The following is a 20,723-nucleotide window of genomic DNA, read 5'->3' as shown; positions in this document are numbered from 1 at the left end:
TTTACTTTGTGAGCGACTTGTTCCACTATTTAGCTCTCTTTGGAAAAGCATTTTTTCTTAGTCCTTTTTTTCTTTTTCCTTTTATTGGTTTTCTGTGTGAAACTTAAGTGTTTTCTCTTTAGCATGTACATTTTTTTTCTTTAAACGGGAGGCTTGAATTAGAGACAAATTCAGAGGATAATTGTAACTGCTATTTTCCTGATATGAGTTTGTGAAATTAGAACAATTTCTGTACTGGTGGCTGCCTCACCTGATTTAATGCTGCTGCTCACACCAATGGGAATGGTCTCATAGAGTCTTTTAGTTATAATAAAAATCTACTTGAAATTGCTTTGAACTTTTTTTTCAAAGCCTTAGGTAGCCCCCAAAATGAATGTAGATATGTTCTGAATGCCACATCATTTCAGCATAATGATGCTATTAATGGATTTGGAAATAGCTGAGTGTTTCTGCTCTGGATGTTTCAGCATCTCTACTCTTACTTAGCTTCCAGTTTTAGTGCATGTGCACTACATGCACTAAAAACCTTAAAAAAATTTAATCCAAGGACAAATTACCACATTTTGGTGCTTGCTGGGTAACTGGTGAGAAATTAATTAGCAGCTTTCAACCAATTTCTAATGACTGAGCACTGTCCCCACACACTGGAAATCTCTGCTGAGTCTGGCTGTGGGGTGGGGTTCTCTGGCATGAGGACCTGGGGAAAAGGCATTGAGAGGTAAACTTGGAGCATCCTGGGTGGGTGCAAACATCAAAAGCTTTCAGTCCTAGGATCTCAGCTCAGCATCTTTCAAAGGTCAAAACTCGCTTTGAGAGGGAAACAGGAGGCACTGCTGAATGGCTGTGGTGGGAGCACTTTCAGGGAGGTTGCCTGTCAAATGAAGGTCTTTTCCTCATGGATGAGAACAATTGTGTGAGCTGTTTCAACAGGGAGCTTGTGGAGGATTGATAGCTATCCTCTCCCTTATCCAAATCTGATAAACCTCACTAAGCTTATTCACCGATACTCTGTTAACATTCCCATTTCTTCTCTGGTTAGAATCCTCCTTTCTCTGTTTCCTCTTATCTCAGCAGCACACAGTATCCTGACCACTTCAGACCCCTTCTTCTCTTTGTTTTGTTAATTTAATCTCTGCACTCAGGTTTTTATTCTCATTTTACAAGAAGCTTCAGCACTGCCTGTCACCAGCAGCCCCTTGGAGCACAGCACCCTGTCACAGAGGCTGCACTTCTCACAGGGCTGACCAGCTTGTCTATAAATAACACATCTTGCTGGATAAATGTTTGGAAGGGGATTTATTTGTGCTCAGAATAATTTCTGTGGTGAGAGCCTGCATGTGCAATAAACAAGTGGATGATGACTTGAAGATGGTGTGAGTGAGGGCATTCAGAAGAAAAACCCCTAAGCTCTTTCTAAATCCATGTTAATAAAGCTACTACTGCAACCTCATGTGACACTTCAAAAATATTTTAACTGTGTATACTCTTGCATTTGGATAGGAATAACTGGCTCTTAGATTTATAATTCTTCAAGAGGATTTAATATGGAGTTTATGAGCCTTATTTATACCTGCATTTCTGCATTGGTAGTTTGTACCAGTAACAGGATTGTGCTGGTATCCTGGAGCAAAGCTTGGCTGTGCTGAGGCTGTGCAAGAACCTGTCCCTGTGTCAGAATGTTCACAGCCAAGTTAAGGGAGGATCTCCTGCAGGAGAGGACAGTAAAGATTATGGTGTACAATCATCTAAACTGTAGGAACAGTGCAGGACTATTATGTAGTTGTCCAGCTGTTTCCTTTCCAGCTACTGCTCTGAACCTTGTAATTCTCGCTGGATTTTTCCTCTCGGAATGATATCATTGCCTTTTGAATCCATGTGAAATGTATCCAGTGCAGACATTAGGGGGACAAAGCAGCTGTTCAGAGACTTGAGGGCAAAAGTAGAGAAGCTGAATGAGGAGATAACGGTGTGATTTTCACCCTGTGGAAGAACTTGTGAAGGAAGCAATGGAAACTGCAAATTCTTTCACCTGCAGTGGATAAAGCACCAGTGATCAGGGATCCAGATTTGTGTCTGCACAGGCTGTAGTTGCACCAGGGGCTAATTGCAGGTATTAATCCTTGCACATAAGTAGTTAAGTGCCTGTCTGCCTAAATAATTGACTTCCAACAGACAGGCTTTAAGAACACTACTGACTTCCAGTGCACAAACAATTTTTGAAAATGCAAACTTCTGCCTTTTTAAAATAAGACTATGTAAAAATAAAAACCTTATTTTTCAGTTTTTGGAGCAGAAGTAATTTGAGTCTTCACAATACCAGGTGTGTTGTAGTCATAGGTCAGGGTTAGTAGCCTTGAATTTGCTTGCTTGGAGGTGCTGGCAAGCCTCCTTATTTCCCTGGTGAAGGTTTTCTGCTCCCAGTGCACCCAACCTTTGTCACAATGGATTGGAGAAGCTTAGGAATGTGTTTACTGAGACTAAAAAAGAAATTAAATAGGAGAGGCTGTAATTAAAGCAACACAACTTGGGGTCTGTCTGGACTTGGCTAACTACTGCAGAGCTTGTTAAATCTCTGCTGAGAGGGACAGTAAGCACTGTTTTGTCAGCTGCTCAGGAGTGCAGAGAGCACTTGAGAGTGCCTTTGGAAGAGAGGAGCTGCCATCCTGTACCAGCTGAAATGGCACAGAAGCCCTTCAGTGCACACATGTCCCTCCTGAGAGGACTCTGGGATGCTCACAGAGAACAAGGCTCTGGTCCCATCTCTTCTGGCTGTGTCACTGGTTCTCACCTGAACCACTGCTTGCACTCAATATGGAAATTGTGTCTTGCAATGAGGAGTTGGAAGTGCACCAGTTTCCCCTTTCCCAACAGTCGGATGCAGTGAAATGATGAATTCATTGTCGTATTGATAGCAGAATAAGCTATTTATCCATGGTGTATCCTCCTGAACTATAGCACAGAGACAGTGATCATGGGGAATTTGCAGGCAGTGGACATACTCACACTAACCTTGTGCAGTTGGCTGAGGTGAGAGCCAGGAATTCCTGCAGGAGCCTCATGCCAGTGACAACTTTGTCACCCAGAGCATCTTCTTTTGGACCCTGGTCTTCAGGCTTTTCATTGCTGACCATGTTTCTCAGAATTAGTTCTAGATTTTCAGCCTTATGATATCATGATATGCCAGATTAAAAGTGAACAAATTGGATAAAGGCTTTTTAAATTCATAAGGGAAACCACAGTAAAGCACAGGTGTGCTGAGCTGGAACCGTGTGTCCTTGCCATGGCAGCTCACAGGCTTTGCCCTGTAAATAGATCATTTGCAGGATCCTCAAGAAGGAGTGAACTTCCCACTTCTCCTGGCACAGCTCCAGGCTCATGTGTTACTCTCCAAAAAAGCAGCAGCCCCTCCAAGTGAGGGGTGCTTTTCTTGGAAGGTCCAAGTGCAGAAAACTTTGAGTCAGCTCTTGCCAGTGCCCTGGTTAACAGCCCTGAGGTCAGCTGAGAACTACTGGCTGGAGGCAGAATTTAAAGCAGACTAAAGCTGTTCATCCCTCCAGCAGATCCACCTGGTGATGAACCAGCTGAAGAAGGGAAACTGCAAAGCTGATTTAAAGTCACCTTCCCCCACTCTGCTCCTGCACCTACACTCACATGAAGTGACCTTTCTATTGACAGTTGAAGTGTTTTATCATCTTTTATCATTGTCCTGTAACTATAAAGAGCATCATGTTGTCCCAGCACTCTTTTCTTTTTTGTGCAGTAGAAGGTACCTGTATTTTGCATGAGCCAAAGGTACCTGTATTTTCTATGAGTCACACTTCCAGTGCTCCCTACTGGGATTTGACACTGATCCAGTCCATTCCAGATCCCCACTGATCCTACTGAGACCTTCTAACTTGGTGATAATGTAGCACTGATTTTATCTTTCATTGTAGTTGGATTAATGTGTGCTTTTGTCAAAGTTAGTTCTGTTCACTGCCTGTTAATGAATTAACATTCATTATGTGCTGTCCCTCAGTCACCTCAGAGGGACATCAAACCCAAAGGATCAGATTTTGCCATGCATTCTCCCTGAGAAACCCACCAATTTTAAAAGGGTTAAAGCCCATAGCATCACAGTCATGCCTGTAAAAGAAATATTTCTCCACTATCATTATTCATTATTTTAGTGTGTGATGAAAAGAAACATGACTGGTCTGAAATTCCTGGCATTTTATAGAGGGTAGTTGTAGCTTCAGTGCACTTGCCATGGTGGAAGAATTTACAATTATTTCCAAGAAGGAAAAAAAGAATTGCTAGATTTAACAAATGCAAGTCCTTCATAAATAAGATAAGGTAGCACAGCAATGATATCCTCTGGGCTTTACATGATGTTTAATTACTGGACAGCTGGAGGGATTAATGCTTGTGCATTATGCCGTGGCTCTCAGAAATTAAACATGTACAGCTGCCACTTTATCACTGCTTAAAGTATTAGAGCTCCTTCAAAAGCAGTAGTAATTTGCAGAAAAATCCCCATTGTTATTTAGGAAAAATCTCAGCCCGTAATCATATTTGTCCTGAGTTCCTTCAGAACAAAATGGCAAGAAGGAAAAGAGATTGGGAGTTACTTTTAATTGCATGCTGACAGGAAAAGTGAAGGTAGCTGCATTTTTAATATATTGGATGCTCATTGTAATTAAACATAATTCAGCAGTGTGTGAACTTAGGTTAGAGGTAAGACAGTCACGGTGTAAGTCCAGAATTAAACCCTAAAGCCGTGGCCCAAGCTGTGCCAGAGCTTTACCTGCAGAGGATGAGGGCACAATGGCTTTGCCTTCCCTGCTGCTGGCTCTTGAGCTGAGCTTTGTAAAGGAAGGTGTGTGGCACATGTGCAAATGGAGCTTCCAGCACCGAGCGGGGCTTTGGGGGTGGCCCTGTGCTGATCCTCCTCACAGAGAAATTGTCCCTATCAGTGTTCCATGAATAATTCATTCTCTAAAGCAGAGCAGATGAAAACACAATCTGAAAACAAGACAATGCAGCAGTGGTACTTCAGCGTTGCTCTGAGGGAGTGAGAGGGGAAAAGGGGGATGCAGAGAACAGCACGAGCACACTCACACCCCCACACAGACACATCCTTCACATCCCAAAGGATCATTGTTCACAGGGCTCTGGAAGAGGGCTGTGAAACAGCTGCTTTTATACAAAGATTTGTGGGTAATTAAAACTAAAGCATAATAGTGCTGGGCTGCAGGATACCTGTGCACACCCACACAAGCTTTGTCCTGGTGCTTTCTGCACTTTAGCTGGAGACATTGGCTCTGATTCTTCTTTCCAATCTCACATGATACTGGCAGAGGAGCAAGAATTGGCCTGTAATTATGTTTATCTTTTGGATAGTCTGTCTTTCAACAGTTAGAGCTCCTGGAGTTGAAACAGTCAAGGAATTACATCTCTTATTGCCAAATACAATTGTATTTCATGTCCCTGAAGTGCTTTCCTCATAAGAATGCAGCTATAATTTTCAGCCTATTCATCCAAAAAGCAAGAATCTCTGTTTAGTTTTATTCAGGGAAATCTTGCCAGTGATGATGCTAGGATGGCAGATATGTGGGTAGGAGTTGCATCCTGCAGTGGCCACCAGTACATATGTGTTACACTAATTAACAGTTCTGCTTCCTGAGCATATGATCTGAAGGCTAAATCAAAATCAGTAGCCTGAACTAAGCACAGTCCTACGCAGAAGGGGACCATGTCATGTTTGATGCAAGAGGGGAAAAAAAAAGTTGGTTTATGAGTCATATTAACAGATAAAACTAATCTGGAAGTCATCTTAGTGGCTGAAATATTCTTTTCATAGAGGATGATATAAGGGTTGGATTAACTTTGCTTTTACATGGCAAAGAAATTTGTTCATTAGATAAAATGTAATGAGAAAGGTTTAGTTCACAATAAACACCACTTCATTACCCTTCTTTGTTCCAATAACTTTAAAATAATTGCACATGTTGAGCATGTGAGTCTTCATCTCAGCCCAAATCCAGGAAAGTACTGCTTTCTATTCCCAAATCATAGAAACTGCAAGGCAAATCCTAGTGCATGGAAACCTTATTGCTGTTAATGTGAGCACAGTCAGCACACGACCCTTACAGGTTTAATTGCAGTGAGTGTCACTCAGTGATTAAATTTTCCATTTGAGTAGAAAATCTAATCCTGTTTTTTGAGAAATGATTGTCATTCTTTGCTGGAACTGTAGGTACATAGGTACATTGCCTACACCACATAATAGCTGTGCCCCCTAATTATCACATAACTGAAAACAGTCAGGGGCTGGTTGTTTCCTGAGCAATCTGTCAGTCTCTCCCCCTCCCAAAATCACCACAGGGGTCTTGTGTTTATGGACTTGGTCGTTATAGGATGTGCTTACATTCATAACCTTGAATGGGGCTATACCAAATTCTGCCAATTGCCTTCTTGCATCCTCAGTGCTTCTGTTTTTTACTTCTCCCTTCAGATCAGTTGTCTTGCAAACCATTTTATTTCAAAAGCATCTTTTAATTGTTATTGAACCTACTTTCAAGCTCACTTTGGATCACTGTTCCTAGACAAATGTGAGACATGGTTGGGTAAACTGAGGAGTTGAGAAGCAAAGCTCTCAGCCTTGCCTTGTTTTGTGTGTGCTCCACAAGAGTTAATAGTGCATGTTCCAAATGCAGTGATGTTCAGCAGTGAAGCAAACTGCACTAAGCAATATCTCCTCTTACAGACAGTTCCCATCAAGCAAAGTAAATTAGTGGAAGTGAAAATGTTATGGGGCACTGACCTCACTGCTTGCAATGTGAGCTCTGCTTTGTCCCTCACTGCTCAGGTGAGTTCAAACCTGTGAATCAGCAACCTCCAGGATTCCCTGCTTAGTTATGGCAGCAGCTTATAAATGACTTGACTGACTCTGGGACAATGGCTCAGCTTTCCCACTGGTTAAACTGGAACTATCCCTGTGCTTAGGAAGGGTAAGGAGAAAGTGGCAGGCCAGAGACATGGCTGTGGAGCCATGGGCTGGGGTTCCTTGCCTTTCCCCCATTTCCTAAGAATAAACCCAATTGTGCTGTCATTTGCCAGTGTGATTGAGTGTAGCTTTTAGGATTCTGATGAAGTCTCTCCTGAGCTGGGCATAAAGAAAACAGTGGGGAAAAGAGGCAGGTCCTGTCTGTGTCAGCAGATGAGCAGGGAGTAGGAATCTGCCCAGTGGGTGGAAGGTGACACCCATGGATTGGCTTTTCCTGGCAAAGTGTCTGTGATTTAAACTCCACAATGGCAAAATTAAATCGGGGGTGTGTAGAAAAGGCCGTGCACAGAAATCCTGTGCAGAAAATTCATAACCACAGGGAGTCCTGCTGAATCCAAGAGGTCTGTGTGTGTGCAGTAATGTGGGATTTGTGTGCGCTGTCCCAGGATGAAGCCCTGCTCAGGAATGCCTGTTCTGCTTGCTGAACATTCATATATTCCTCAGAAATACAGAATTTTGTGTGATAATATTAGAGCAGATGTTAGTTTAATGGCTGTTATCAGATGTTTCTGAGGGATTTGCCAAATTGGTATAATTTGTAAAATTGCCATTTTAATAAGCAAGTCATGTCTAAGGGAATAGGAGTGAGCTTGTCCTGTACCGGCTCCAATTTTCAAAGTCAGGAAAGAAATTCACTAGACACTTCACAGCACATTTGCTTTCCAGTTAAATTTTGGCTAGTACTGAACATCTCCAATCTGATTCAGCTGATTATATTCCAGTCAGAATATAAAAGAGTAATAATAATGTCTTTATCCTCATGAGACCCCCGTGGGGTGTCTTGGATGGTCACAAAAGCAGAACAGTATTAACCTTTGGTATTCTGACCATCCATTTTTGTCTTTCAAGCTGCTTTATTTTACCCTTAAACCCTCTGCACTGGATTCACTTGTTCTTATTTTGAGGTCATTTTCAGTCATTTAGCCAGAAGAACATCTGATAAACTTCCTAACCCTTTCCTGGTTTGAAGGAAAATTGAGGAGACCGCAGGTAGGAGTTGCAATCTTATTGCACATACGTAAAATTAAAGACAGTGTGCAGAGTGTGCATACCTTGGTACATAAGCTGCTTCTCTCCGTAAATTGGGGGTCATAATTAATTCTATTTCCAGATAATTAAACCACTTGGAATGAATATATGAATCTCAGGAAATACATTCTAAATCACCAAATACATTTTTGAACCAACTATTATTTGTCAGCAGGGGCTTTGGCATCTGGTTGCTGGGTTATAATTAACTAATACTATGCAAATACTGCTGCAGAGAATGGGAAAATGACTGATTTGTGTTTGAGGGCAGCGTGTGACAAAGGCAGCCAGCACACGCAAATATTAATTTGCAGGAGTGCGTGAGACGGCTCCTTAGCTCCATTAGTGACTTGAACAATATCAGGAATTACTATTCCTGCTGCAGCCTCCATCTAGATGGGCTTTTCGGTATCAATCACCATGGCAACAACCACTGGTGGGAGTGAGGCTGCAATTCCGCTGCATTATTCCCTCCATGGGAGGCCTGTCATTTTTTCAGAGCAATGAGCTTCAAGGTCATCTTCATTTACCTCCATCTCCTTTGCTGTCCTTCCTGGAGGGCAGCTTTCCATGGGAAACTTGTCCTTCCAGGCATGAATCTGTGCTTTAAAGACTGGCATTTGACAGAAGATCTGTATGAAATATTCAGGTATTTGGTAAGCAATTGACTGCAGGCAAAATAAATAATTTAGACATAATTAAACCTGAAAATAAATACTAGTTAAGCAAAACTAACATGCTGACAGTGCTGGTAACTGGGAGTTCCAACATAATCTACCCTGTCTGCACTCTGTGACCTCCTTATCCCTGGCCCAGCTCAGAGATTGGTTCCTGGGGGCTGGGGGAGCTGGGCTTGCACTTGGGGCAGAACACCTGGGCAGATGGAGCTCAGGAATTCCACCCCTCAGCCCTGCAGAACTCAAATCCTAAATCTCAGAGCTTTGGAGAGTTTCTCAAGGCCAGCAGCCTTCCCTGCCAGTGTTGAAGCAGCCATGAATAAGCAGCAGATCTCTCCCTCCCTGATGGAAATATTGGTATGCACAAATCATCCTTTGCCTGCTTTAGAAGATCCATTATCAGATTTAAACAAACATAAATTTTCAGACACATTTTTAAAGTTGCTTTGGGGATAGTGTCAGAAAAATACAGTGTAATAATTCATCTTATCTTCTTGTCTTCAGCATCAGTGGATAATTGCTGCTATCCACTTCACCACAAATTTTACCAAATAATTATCATTATTTAAGCCATTCATGTAATTTCAAGTGGAAATGGCTCTTTTGGAGGAGAAATGAATTAAATACCTGAGTCTTACTGAAAAGCTATAAAATCTTTAATTAGAGATTAGCAATGACAGCAGTTATAGTCCTTTGTACATAATTCCCAGCTCCTGGCAATGATGGACACACCACTTATTTCATTTTTTCAATTTTATCTAGATTTAAGGATCCATGCTTGGTAGAGTTGTCCATTGTAGAAATGTTATGTACAAATATATATTTTTTTGAAATGACAATTTTTTAATGAGCACTCTGTATTTTTAGAGAATTCTACATCTTGAGAGCATTCTGCTTTTTCCTAAAAGCACTTAAAAAAACATGTGGCAGAATTTTCTGAATTTTTTGGTGCCATGCCTGAGCTAAGAGTGTCCCTGCTGCACCAGACTTCACTAAAGCCTCTGGTTAAATCCTGGCTCTGGGCAAAAGAGAACCAGCCAGACCGAAACACTAGCTCCACAACTGCAATCTCTCAGATCTTCTGTTATTTTATTATTTTTAACTTCCTCTATCCCAAGGCTGCTTCTGCTCTACTCTCCTCAAGAGAAGTGACAAGAGTGCAGCTGCAGGCTGTGAGGCAAAAACTGTGACAGTTGTGCTCTACAGACTGGCACAAAGCACAGGGCAAAAATTAATGCAGAATACCTCTGGTGTGTTCTGTCTATAGGCAAAATCACCTCTACATAATCATTTATGTGTGATATTTTACTTCCTGAAACTGTGAAGAACCTTTTAACATTACAGTGCTCTACAGTAAACTGCTGTTATAGTTATGCTTTGAAGACTGTTGGTTAAACACATCTTTACAAACATTTCCAAAATTTCTATTGGGATCACTCATGTTTGAAGTAGGTTTTGCACCTTAGAGTACAACGTTTATTAATTTCTTCTGTGCTAAAGAAAGCAAATTATTATTTGATTCCTTGGTCTTAAGTGAATCAGCCTACAATAGGATAGGCAGCAAATTTGGAGGATGCAAACAAATTGCTCGAGTCAAAAAATACCCCAGCGATCATTTAATTACTGTTGGCACATTTTCTGCTGAAATGCTCTGGGGGCAATGAAATCCTGTAGTGATGGGACTGCGAGGTACCCTGACAGATTTATGGAAGGGGATGTGAAGTAAACTGTCCCTGGGGCTTTCCTGCCCCGTGCCCATCTCTCCAGGTGCTGGGTGAGATAATTGTGTTTATTTATCGGGCTCTTGGTGCCAGGCAGTGCCGCAGGACGGGCACAGCTCTGCTCCCCACCCTGCTGCCAGGGAGGATGAGGGAAGGGTCAGGGCTCTTGGGACACTGTCTGCCCTGCCATGGCAGCAGCAGGGCACGGGAGGGGTGGATGGAGCTCTGCTGGGGGCAGGTGTGACCCAGAAGGAACTGCTGGATCCCCAGAGGGGAGTTACCAACAGCCAGCCTGCTGTGCTTGTTCGTGGAGAGAGAGCTTGTAGTCTCTGGTGCTGGCATCACACTGAACTTAATTTTTAAAAAGAAATAAAATAATCATGACCATGCAATTTTCTAGCTAGCAATTCTTAGTCTTCACTGAGAAAGTCCTCATGAGAGGTTACAAAAGCTGAACTGCTTCTACTTTCTGGCTGTGATTATCAGTAATTTTATATGTGTACTGGGATTTGTAGGTGCAAAGGGGGAGCCTTTATGCAAACTTCCATTGTCTGTATCCCACTCTATGTTTCTCAGTCGCTAATTTGCCAATGCAGCAGATTTCTGAAGGGAAACCTGTACAAACAGGAGGAGGGGTGGAGGTGGGACCAGGAAAACAACAAGGGGAAAAAGAGGGGTTCATTACAGTTGGTGGAAAGGAAATTTATGCACATTTGGAATGTGCAAATCATTACAATCTTGCCCAAACATTAAGGATCAAAGAACTATGCAAGATTTTGCTCTCTGATCTGTTTCTGAGATTCATCAAAATAATGCCAGAAAAGCAATTTCTTCTTCTCAGACTTTATTTGTTATAGAAACTATTCATAGCCATTGAAATATTCCTGTTTTCCCACAACCATTTCAAAATAGATTGGTAAGATTCTAACTGTTACCTTGAATTTCCACTTTATGGAGGAATATTCCAGATGCAGTTCCGTGTAATGGCTCCTCTGAAGACAGTGTTAAGTTATATAGCTGGGTACCCATCAGTAGGGCCAATAGATGATTTCTAGTCATGGGGTAAGGATAGAGATATCTGCTAAATGGAGATATAGAGCAGAATTTAGGTAATATTTAGAGCACTTTAATGGTCTCAAGTTTGCCATGAAAAAGAGGAAGATTTTTAAATGCTTTTCCACCAGACTGTGCTTGTATTTCAAGTCCTTATGAGAAAGGTTCACCTCCTAGTATTAGTTCCTCCTGTTTGGAGAGGAGAAATTGTGGCTGTTCCAAGGTACAGGTGCCTGTTGAAGGCATCTCAGTATCTAAAATCCTCTACCAAGTGCAGAAGGAGCCGAGCAGCTCCTTTGGTGCCTTGCTCTGTTGCATTCCATGATTGGTGTCAAGTGGGGCAGCTGAGATTCTCTTTAACATTTCTCCCTGCTGGAGAGAGCCTGGGTCTTGGCCAGTGCATGGCAGCATTGCAGCAAGGAAGACAATCCTCCTTCTCTTCTAGTTAGGTGGATTGCTGTGCTCTAACATCTGGAGAACCTGGGGCTAAATGGGACAGAGCACAGGGCAGGAGGGGAGAGGTGTATATATATAAACATAAATGTGTGTGTGTGTATTCGTGTTCTGATGTAAAATGAGAGGCTGCTTAGGTTATCAGGCAGAGCCCAGTGAGTTTGCCAGACAGAATGTAATTAGGCATCTGTGCAAGTGAACAGGTTCTTAAATGCTGGATAAATACAGCTTTATTCCCAGGCATAAATCAGACATAATATTGCAGTAGAATCCCACTGGGTTCCTGTCACTGGCTGAAATTTGGGATATGACAGGTTTTTTAGAGAGATTATTCTGCTGCTCTCCAGGTGCAATTGCCATTGCAGTGATTGGTACCATCTAAACTGTGTGGTCTAGTGTAGGGGCTCTGCAGATATGGCAGTAAGTAGTTCTGCTTCTGAAGACAAAAAAAATTCCCAAGTACAATGAAAAAAAAAAAAAAGCTTATTGTAATTTATATGCATTTATATTTATTGTACTTGTAATTTATCAAAGCCATAACTTCCCTGTAGAGGGCTGAAATTACAGAAGAATTCTTTTGTACATAACTACCTCAAAGTACTTACAGAGAATTTCTTCCATGGTTTTGATTCCCCTGTGCCTTGATGGAATAAAGTGACTTCGAACTGCACTTTGCTGGAGTACCTGAAAGTTTAATTTGAGCAGGCATCTCTGGTTCAGCTGTCCATTAGGCTTGTAGAGGAGAGTGCTCCACTCAGCTTCGATCTGACAAGCGCCTCATTTGTATGTTAATGTTGAGTTGTGATTTCCAGGGAAGGCATTCAGCGTGTTGTAAAGGGCCTTACTGGCAGATTGCAGCTAAATTGATGCTCGACTCACTAAATATTTACCCTACACATCCCACTTAATATGTCCAAAACCAGGCATACTGTGAAATCCTGAAACCTGATTCTGTGCTTATGAAAGTCAGGAAGCTGGTAATGTCAGCGTGGAGCCAAGCAGAGCCCCGGCGCTGCCAGCACAGCCCCAGCCTCTCCTTCCAACCTTCCCATTCCCATTCCCATTCCGTGCTGCTGCTGCTGCTCCCGCCCGGGGCTCCCCTGCTGCTCCTCAGCGCCAGGACAGCGCTGTCCCGCAGTTCCCACAGCCCTGCTGCCCCTCCTTCTCCAGGGCTGCCCTAGAGGATGCATCCTGAGGCACAGCTGAGGAGCGCTGTGGCCTCACCAGCTCCTTGCCGTGTGGTCACCACTGGGAGAAATGTTTTGGGGTAGGACAGCTCTGGTAATGCCTTTGCCCTCGGACATCCCTAACGTGCTAAAGCTGGGCCACTGGTGAGGGCTGGGTTGGAGACCTCCCAGCTTACCTGTTTGTTTTATTCCCAAGCCTGTTCTCCCAACGAGTTCCAGTGCAGTAACAAGTCGTGCATCTCCATCATCTTCGTGTGTGACGGCGACAACGACTGCGGGGATGGCAGCGATGAAAGGAAGTGCTCCCCTCTGACCTGCAACCCCAGCGAGTTCCAGTGCAACAACAGCGTGTGCATCCCGGAGCTGTGGGTGTGCGACAACCAGCCCGACTGCGAGGATCAGTCGGACGAGTCCATGGAGAAGTGCGGCTACGACGCCAAGGCGCTCAACACGTGCGCGGCCCACGAGTTCCAGTGCGGGAACGGCGAGTGCATCCACCTCAACTGGAAGTGTGACGGGGACGAGGACTGCAAGGACAAGTCTGATGAGCAGGACTGCCGTGAGTGTCTGCAGGGGCAGGGCTGAGGGCTCTGGGCTGGGCTGGAAGGGCCAGGAGGCTGCTGGGGGCTGTGTCTGAAGGAAAGGCTTTGATGTCTGAGCAGCAGCTGGGCCAGACAAGGAGCGCTTGTGTCCCACATGACATGGCTGGGTGCCCAGCCCAGCAGGGTCAGGGGTGTTCCACACTCCTTCTGTGCTTTTTCCTTCAGAATCCATAGAGGAGGTGTAAGAGCTGTTGGATGGTACCGTGCCTCAGAAGAGTTCTGTTTCACTAGAAAGACAAGGAGTGAAAAGTGGAAAAAATGTTCAAAGCCCTCAGGCTGCATGGTGGGGTCACAGCCTGGAGGTTAGAAGCTGCTATGCTAAAGGGAATATATGATCAGCAGAAAAAAATAATTCATTTTCTGCCTCTGAAGTTGGAGTATACTGAACAAGGCAGTCAAGAGAAGTACCTCTGAATAATCCAGTTTGAAATGCATTTTGAGTTTGGCTTGATAAAGGCACAGAGCTAATAAATAATGGATTTCTTTTCAGCTGGCTTCATGCATTTAACAAGCTGGTGTTGGTATGTGTGGTATTTTGAATGTTTCATCCATTTTTAGCCACTAAACTGTTCAAGCTGGTCACTTAGCTGAGGAGGGAGAGAGAAGAAAACAAGAGCAAAATGTTTTGCTAGAATATTCATAATGACAAGATTGAAATTAAATATTTACATAGCTGTTTATATTTAGCAGCTCTGACATTGGGCCACCTCTGGGGAAGAAGGCAGCAACCAGCTGCAAACCCAGGGATTTTTGCAAGGTATCTAAGAAAATGTATCACTTTTGCCAGCACCATCTTTTCATACCTGTGACAACACCAAGGCCAGGCTGGTGAGCAGCAGTGTGGGAGAGCCCTTCAAGGAGCTGGGCATCAGACTTCCTTCCAGGCAGAGAAGCAGGTGTAAATTCATTCTCTCTTTAACAAGAGAAGGATGTAGTGAATCCTAGACAGCACTTGCACTGCAGGAGAGCAGAGGGATGAGCCACAGGTTACCCTGGAGCTGCTGTGCTTTTAAAATTGCCAAGGACTCTTTTAAGAGAGGCAAGAGCTGAATAGAAGCCAAAAATGTTCTGTTAGGAAGAGAGCAGCTCAGGCTGCTGGGTACAAGGCTGTCAGCCCTCCTCCCAAGGAGGGGTGGATTAGGTAGGCTGTCTTTTCCTTCATCTCCAAGAAGGTGCTGAAGTTGCTGACAGAGCTCTTGGGCAGCAGGCACCCAGGCAGTTCTGCCAGGGTCTGAAGGACCACAAGGACCGTGGAGTCAGGAGACAAAGTTGGTTCCTGGCTCTGTTTCAGGAAGGCCATGCAGAAGCACAGCTGCTGGAGATGGGCACTGCTGGCTGGGGCAGCCTGGGTGGTTTGGTGCCTGTTTTCATTCTGAGACCTCCCGTGGGCAGTCCTGTACCTGTGTCCCCTGCAAATCAGGAGGCAGTGGCCAGGGCCATGTTACAAACAAAGGTGAAGAACTGGTGTCTGGTACAGGGGACTCCAGCAGAACTGATCTCTGCCCCACGGGATGCATTCCCTGCAGTGACGGCAGCCTGAGAGGATGGCTGAATTTGGACAGCTCAGGAAAGGGAAAGGTGAGCTCCCTTCTATTGCCAAATGCAGAAAGAGGGGAGCAGCTCACTGATGGTTCTTTCTGATGAAATGCCTCTTAAATTTCAATCCCTGTTCAACTTGAAATGTTTTAAGTCTTTTACAGGCCCCATTTATTTTGACATTCTGCTGGGTGAGAGGAGTGGGACTGTGCCCATGTACCTTCCTGAGGCAGAGGGCCCACTGTTCCCCAGCCTCTCTCCTTGGTGTGACAGGCACCAGCCATGTCCAGCTGAGCTCAAACTGCCCAGCTGTGAGGCCCGAAGGAGCACAGCTCCACCAGCCTCCCTGAGCTGCAGAGCAGCCTCAGCCAGCAGCACTTCCAGAGGCAGCTCCCAGGAACAGCTGGACACCGCTGCAGCACAGCACGGTGCTGACAACCAGTGGAGAAAGGGGGAAATGTGGCAGAAGAGACTTGAGAGAATTCTGACTAGTGGAGATGTAGCACAACGAGGGTCTCTTTCCAGAAAGTCTCAATCCAATAGAATGTGCAGTTTGTCTACCTGGGAGAAACAAGGATGTGAGCTGATTGTGCTGCCTTCAGTCCTGTGCATTGGGAAACAGTGGATTCAAAGCCCCATTGTTTTAGCTACCTCGGTGCTCCTCTGCACACAATGCCTGGTTCTGGTTGCATCCCAGTGCCACAGCAGTGTGTGAGCCCACAGCTGTCCACACTGCACGGATGGGATTCTCTGAGGCAGCAGCCAAGTGCTCATGCTCAGCCAAGTTGCAGCACTGAGTGCTCGTGTAGCTGATGTGTTGGCTGGGTCAGAGCCAAAATTAATGTTGCTTCCCCATCCTAAATGCAGCTGTTGCTGGGGTGCACCTGCCTGCAGTAAGGGACATTTGGGAGCTCTGGAAACTCAGCATCACTGCTCATCTGTTGGACTGTAGAGTTTAGGGACCTTTCTGATTATTTTCCTCTGCAGAAATTCTCTGTTTGAGATCAGAGCCATGGGACATGCAGAGAGTTACAGGTGTGTGACACAGCTCTGTCCCCTTAGCAACAAGGATGGCACATGGGCCCCTTGGCTGGACTTGATTAACAACTGCAGATCCCACCACTACATCTTGTCTTGCAAATGGGGATCATATGGGTTTGTGCAGCATAAACAGAGAGATGGGAACTAATGCTTTAAAAAAAAAGTCATGAGGCCATCAACCATCATTTGTTATAAACATTTTGGATTGGTAAATGAGTAGAATAGAAATGAAGGGTGACAATTGGTGAACGGGTTTTGGCAACGAGACAGCAATAAATGGGAAGGAGTGAGTCATTTCAGGAAGGCTGTGTGAGAACATTGGGTGGCTGGGGTTTTTTCCATAGCATATATATTCAAATATGTATATATGTATATTTATAAAATGAACATTAGGTTAGATTTATTAGTCTCCAAATCTGGAATGGTTATATTTTAAAATGTCCTTTGCAACTTGCATTAAGGCATCCAGGAGGGAGAATAAATAATGCTTACAACTGACAGCAAGAAAACAGACCCCTTGAGACCTGACCTCACACTTTCCTGCCTCTGTCTCTCCATCTATGAAATGGGATTGATGCATTTTGCAAATGTTGGGATTTTCTTTTTTGGGGAGGAAGGAAAAGAAGACAGAAACCAGAAGAAACTGAGGCTCAGGTTTGGAGTCTGGAATAGACCTGCTGAATTTGAGCGATGCAGCTTTGTGCCCAGGATTTGTGAATGAGAAGTGTGTCTCTTTGAGGAGGCCTGTTAATTTAGCAGGGCTTTGGTAATTAGTTTTGTATTTGATTTGCTGAGGAGATGGCTGTAAAACTACTGAGATTTCACTGATTTAAACCTTCCAAATTAGGCACAGCAATTTTCTGAATATCTTGTGCAAATAAACAGCACAGCTTTTCCCTCTTCTTGAGTTATTGCTTTTCCTTGGGAATGGCCTTAATGGGAACCTGCTGTCAGCTCTGCCAGTGGGGCTGAGATGGGTTAATGCCTCAACTTCAGGATAATATGGAATTCTCCTGAGAAATGCAGCAAAAATTAGAAATGCCATACATGCATTTTAGTGCCTTTGTAATCAGTAAGAGCTGTTACTGTATCTGCCTTTCCTAGATGTCTGTTAAGAGACTCAGGGGCTGCTCCTCAAAGGTCTGAACTTCTACAGCTCTGGTGGAGTGAGAACTGAGCCAGGAAACCCAGCCTGGTCTCCAAACTTCTGTCTCTTCTTGAAGCAAAGCTTTGTGCAATGGAGTACAGCCCCACATCTGTGTTTTGCAGTCTCTGTAGCAACTGAGCTAAGAATTGTGCTGTCATTTTTCTCTCAGTCTTTTGGTGCTTGTGCAGCATTGTCTTTGCAATTCCTACAAAATTCTCCTAATTTTAATTAGTTTTAGGATTAGAAACATTTTTGGTTTTAGCATTTACTAGAACTGCTTTTGAGAAGAGCTTTGAAGATTACAATTGAAGACAATTATGGGTTTTATAGCAGCCATCTTCTAAATCTGTAGCTGTTGTCACACAGATTTACTTGATAAACTGGAGACCTGTATCTGCTCCAGAAAAGACAAAACCCCATTCCTTTAATTACATGTTACACTTTTGTGAGGGGTTAATATTTACAGTCAGAAATGGAGGATCATCCTATCCTACCTCCACACACAGAAGTTGCTACAGAAAAGGTGAAGCAAACTGGTTTTCAAGTTAGGGGTGAAGACAATAAATAATTGTGGCAAAGGAATTTTCAGTGTAGAAGTTGCTACAGAAAAGCAGAAGTTGCTACAGAAAACTGGTTTTCAAGCTAGGGGTGAAGACAATAAATAATTGTGGCAAAGGAATTTTCAGTGAGACAACTGAAAAGCCTTGCAGTGGCCAAGGTTTAGCTTGGCAGAAGTCAGGTTTCCTGTTGAGCAGGGTGCTTTCTCCATGGTCAGGGCTTCCCCAGGCAGGAGGCTGAACATGCCAGGAATAGTTTGAGTAGAAGTGACTCTGCCTTCCTACCGGAGCTCTTGGTGCCACTTCCAGACCTGTGCTCTGTGACTCTCCCAGACCACAGCTTAGTTTCTTTCCCTCCTTCATTTTTCTGCATTTGGCAGAGCAGCAGATCCCATGTGCTTAGTTCGGAGCTGCTGTCCCAGATGTCCCACTGAGGCCTCCCATTCCTGTGCCTGGGTTTATTAGCTGAAACGTGGCAGCACAGCTGCTCCTATAACTGTGCTTATTACTTGGGATTTTTTTTCTCACTTTGCAGCTTTTATGAATATAGTGCATATGGCTTTCCTCTCCAAGGAGCAGTGCTATTTCCAAACTTTCCTCTTGTGAATACTGTGTATTTCTAATGACAGGATTTCTCCCTTCTCCCTCCAGCCCTGTAGTTGAGGCTTTTCCTGTCTGTGATGCCTTTTGCTGGCTGAAGATGCACTAGAACTAGTCCAGTGAAGCAGCCATGAACCTGGATCCTGCATCCTGTGGGATGCAATCACCAATAATGTGGAGTCTTTGTGCAACTGACACTTTATGGTGTTGATGCTGGCTCACTTCATGTCTGCAGCTCTTCCTGGGTTATCTGAAATTACTCATTTTTATATTAGAACCAGTTTGTCAAATTGTCCAGAGCAGTCTGCAGACAGCTCTCACCTCCCATGTAGTAACACCAGTGCTGGCCTCCCCTCACTGCTCAGAAGCAGTGATTTTCTGTCAGCCCATACCAGGACACAGTCATGTGATGGAAAGGCTGCAATCAGGAACTCTCCAGGGTGTGCTGCCTTAATAGGATTTTAAGAACACATCTGATGGGCCTCTCAGAAAGAAGCTGCAAAACATGTCCAGGAATGAGGAGCCTGTTTTGCCAGGCTGCCTGAACCCTGTGTCAGCACAGGGCTGGTCCCAGCTAGGGAGGTCTCTCATTCATTGTAATTTGGGAAGGGATATATGACTGCTTTTAGCATGGTCTGTGGAGGAGTCTGGTTTATATTTTTCCCCAACTTTGCTGTTTGTCAAGATCTGAGTGTTATAGTCTGACCTGGACAAATGAATTTCAGGCATGAAAACTGGGCTAATATTGTGGAGATGTTTAGAGCTGGAAACCCCAAGAAACATCACAGTGCAGTGGAGCTCTTCTGCCTTCCAGTGGGCTGTTGGCTCATGGGCATTTGGTAATCTGATGATTGTGTCTCGTTGCTGCCTTTATCCCTGCTGTGACCACATTGCTTTGGCAGAGTCACTACAGGTCTCTTTCCTGGGCTTTAGCCCAAACATGTTTTGAAATGTATCTGAAATGTAATTTTTTCTGAAGGAAGGAGAGCTGAGGAGCAGTTACCTTTGCCTACACAGTGTCACTGTACACTCCCAGCTGGAAAGCAGCCTGGCCTCACACAGACTGCAGCTCCAGAGCTGCCACACTGCTGGGAGTTTTGCTGCCTGCTTGCTTTGTTCTGTGTCACCTGAGAAGCTTCACTGCCGGCACTGGGTTCGTTTTGACTGGGTGTCCTCATATGGGCTTTGATGCTGTTTTCCCAAGGGTTTAGAGGGTGACCTGGGACAGCAGAGGGGCACAGGAGAACAGTGGCAGAGGCAGCTGCTGCCTCTGTTGCTTTGGTGGAAACAGCCGATACTCTGACATTTGCTGACAGAGGATGCAACCCCAGCAGTGTCAGAGGAACATGGCTGAACATGCTGGGTACCACACCAATGACTGAGTTCTGTGTGGCTGATGTTTGAATATGTTGTCTTAAAGCTCTGGTGACCTGCCAGCCAGATGAATTTCAGTGCGGCGATGGGACCTGTATCCATGGAGCAAAGCAGTGTGACAAGGTGCACGACTGTCCTGACGACAGCGACGAGGCCGGCTGTGTCCAAGGTGGGTACAGATGCTCCTCGTACTCCATGGGGTAAATCTGCCTGGGCTGTGTGGCCTCTGGAAAGGGAAGAGGCCTGTGCTGCTCCTCTGGGCCATGCCAAGCTGCTTTCTGTACAGTTTTAAGCCATTCTGGCAGTGGGATTGCTTGGGAGAGATGATTGTTGTGACCAGGCAGACTGCATGGCTTGAAAAGTTCTTTGCATGATGCTCAGGCTCAATGTTCATTTGCTCAATTCCATCCCATTTCTGCTAATGACGCCCTCCTGAGCTTTAGGTCAGCCTGTTTGTTGTCACAAGCCTCATCTAACTTAGTTGCTTTCCTCTCTTGCCCAACATGACAGAGTCAGCATGTGAAAGTCCCAGCAAGTTTCAGTGTAAGAGTGGAGAGTGCATTGACGGAGGCAAAGTGTGCGATTCACATAGAGACTGCAGGGACTGGTCTGACGAGCCTCTGAAAGAATGTGGTACAGTACTTGCCTTCTACGTGTTGCTCCTGTTGTAACTGCTTCCCCTTTCTCCATCTGGTGCT

The 20,723-nt window shown here is 44.5% G+C and overlaps 1 protein-coding gene across 1 annotated transcript in view; it reads left to right on the top strand.

The window, feature by feature from the left end:
* LRP8 (LDL receptor related protein 8) overlaps window positions 1-20,723 on the top strand; it is a 170,669-nt gene that overhangs the window by 132,746 nt on the left and 17,200 nt on the right. Inside the window, exons 5-6 of the mRNA XM_041483481.1 lie at window positions 13,365-13,727; window positions 20,072-20,194. Of these exons, the coding sequence (XP_041339415.1) occupies window positions 13,365-13,727; window positions 20,072-20,194 (486 nt within the window). The remainder of the gene's footprint in view (window positions 1-13,364; window positions 13,728-20,071; window positions 20,195-20,723) is intronic.

The sequence above is a fragment of the Pyrgilauda ruficollis genome, unplaced genomic scaffold (genome assembly GCF_017590135.1).
Source record: "Pyrgilauda ruficollis isolate IOZ18807 unplaced genomic scaffold, ASM1759013v1 scaffold6, whole genome shotgun sequence".
In the NCBI taxonomy this organism is placed as follows: Eukaryota; Metazoa; Chordata; class Aves; order Passeriformes; family Passeridae; genus Pyrgilauda; species Pyrgilauda ruficollis.
This window is presented reverse-complemented; position numbering and strand designations above follow the sequence as displayed.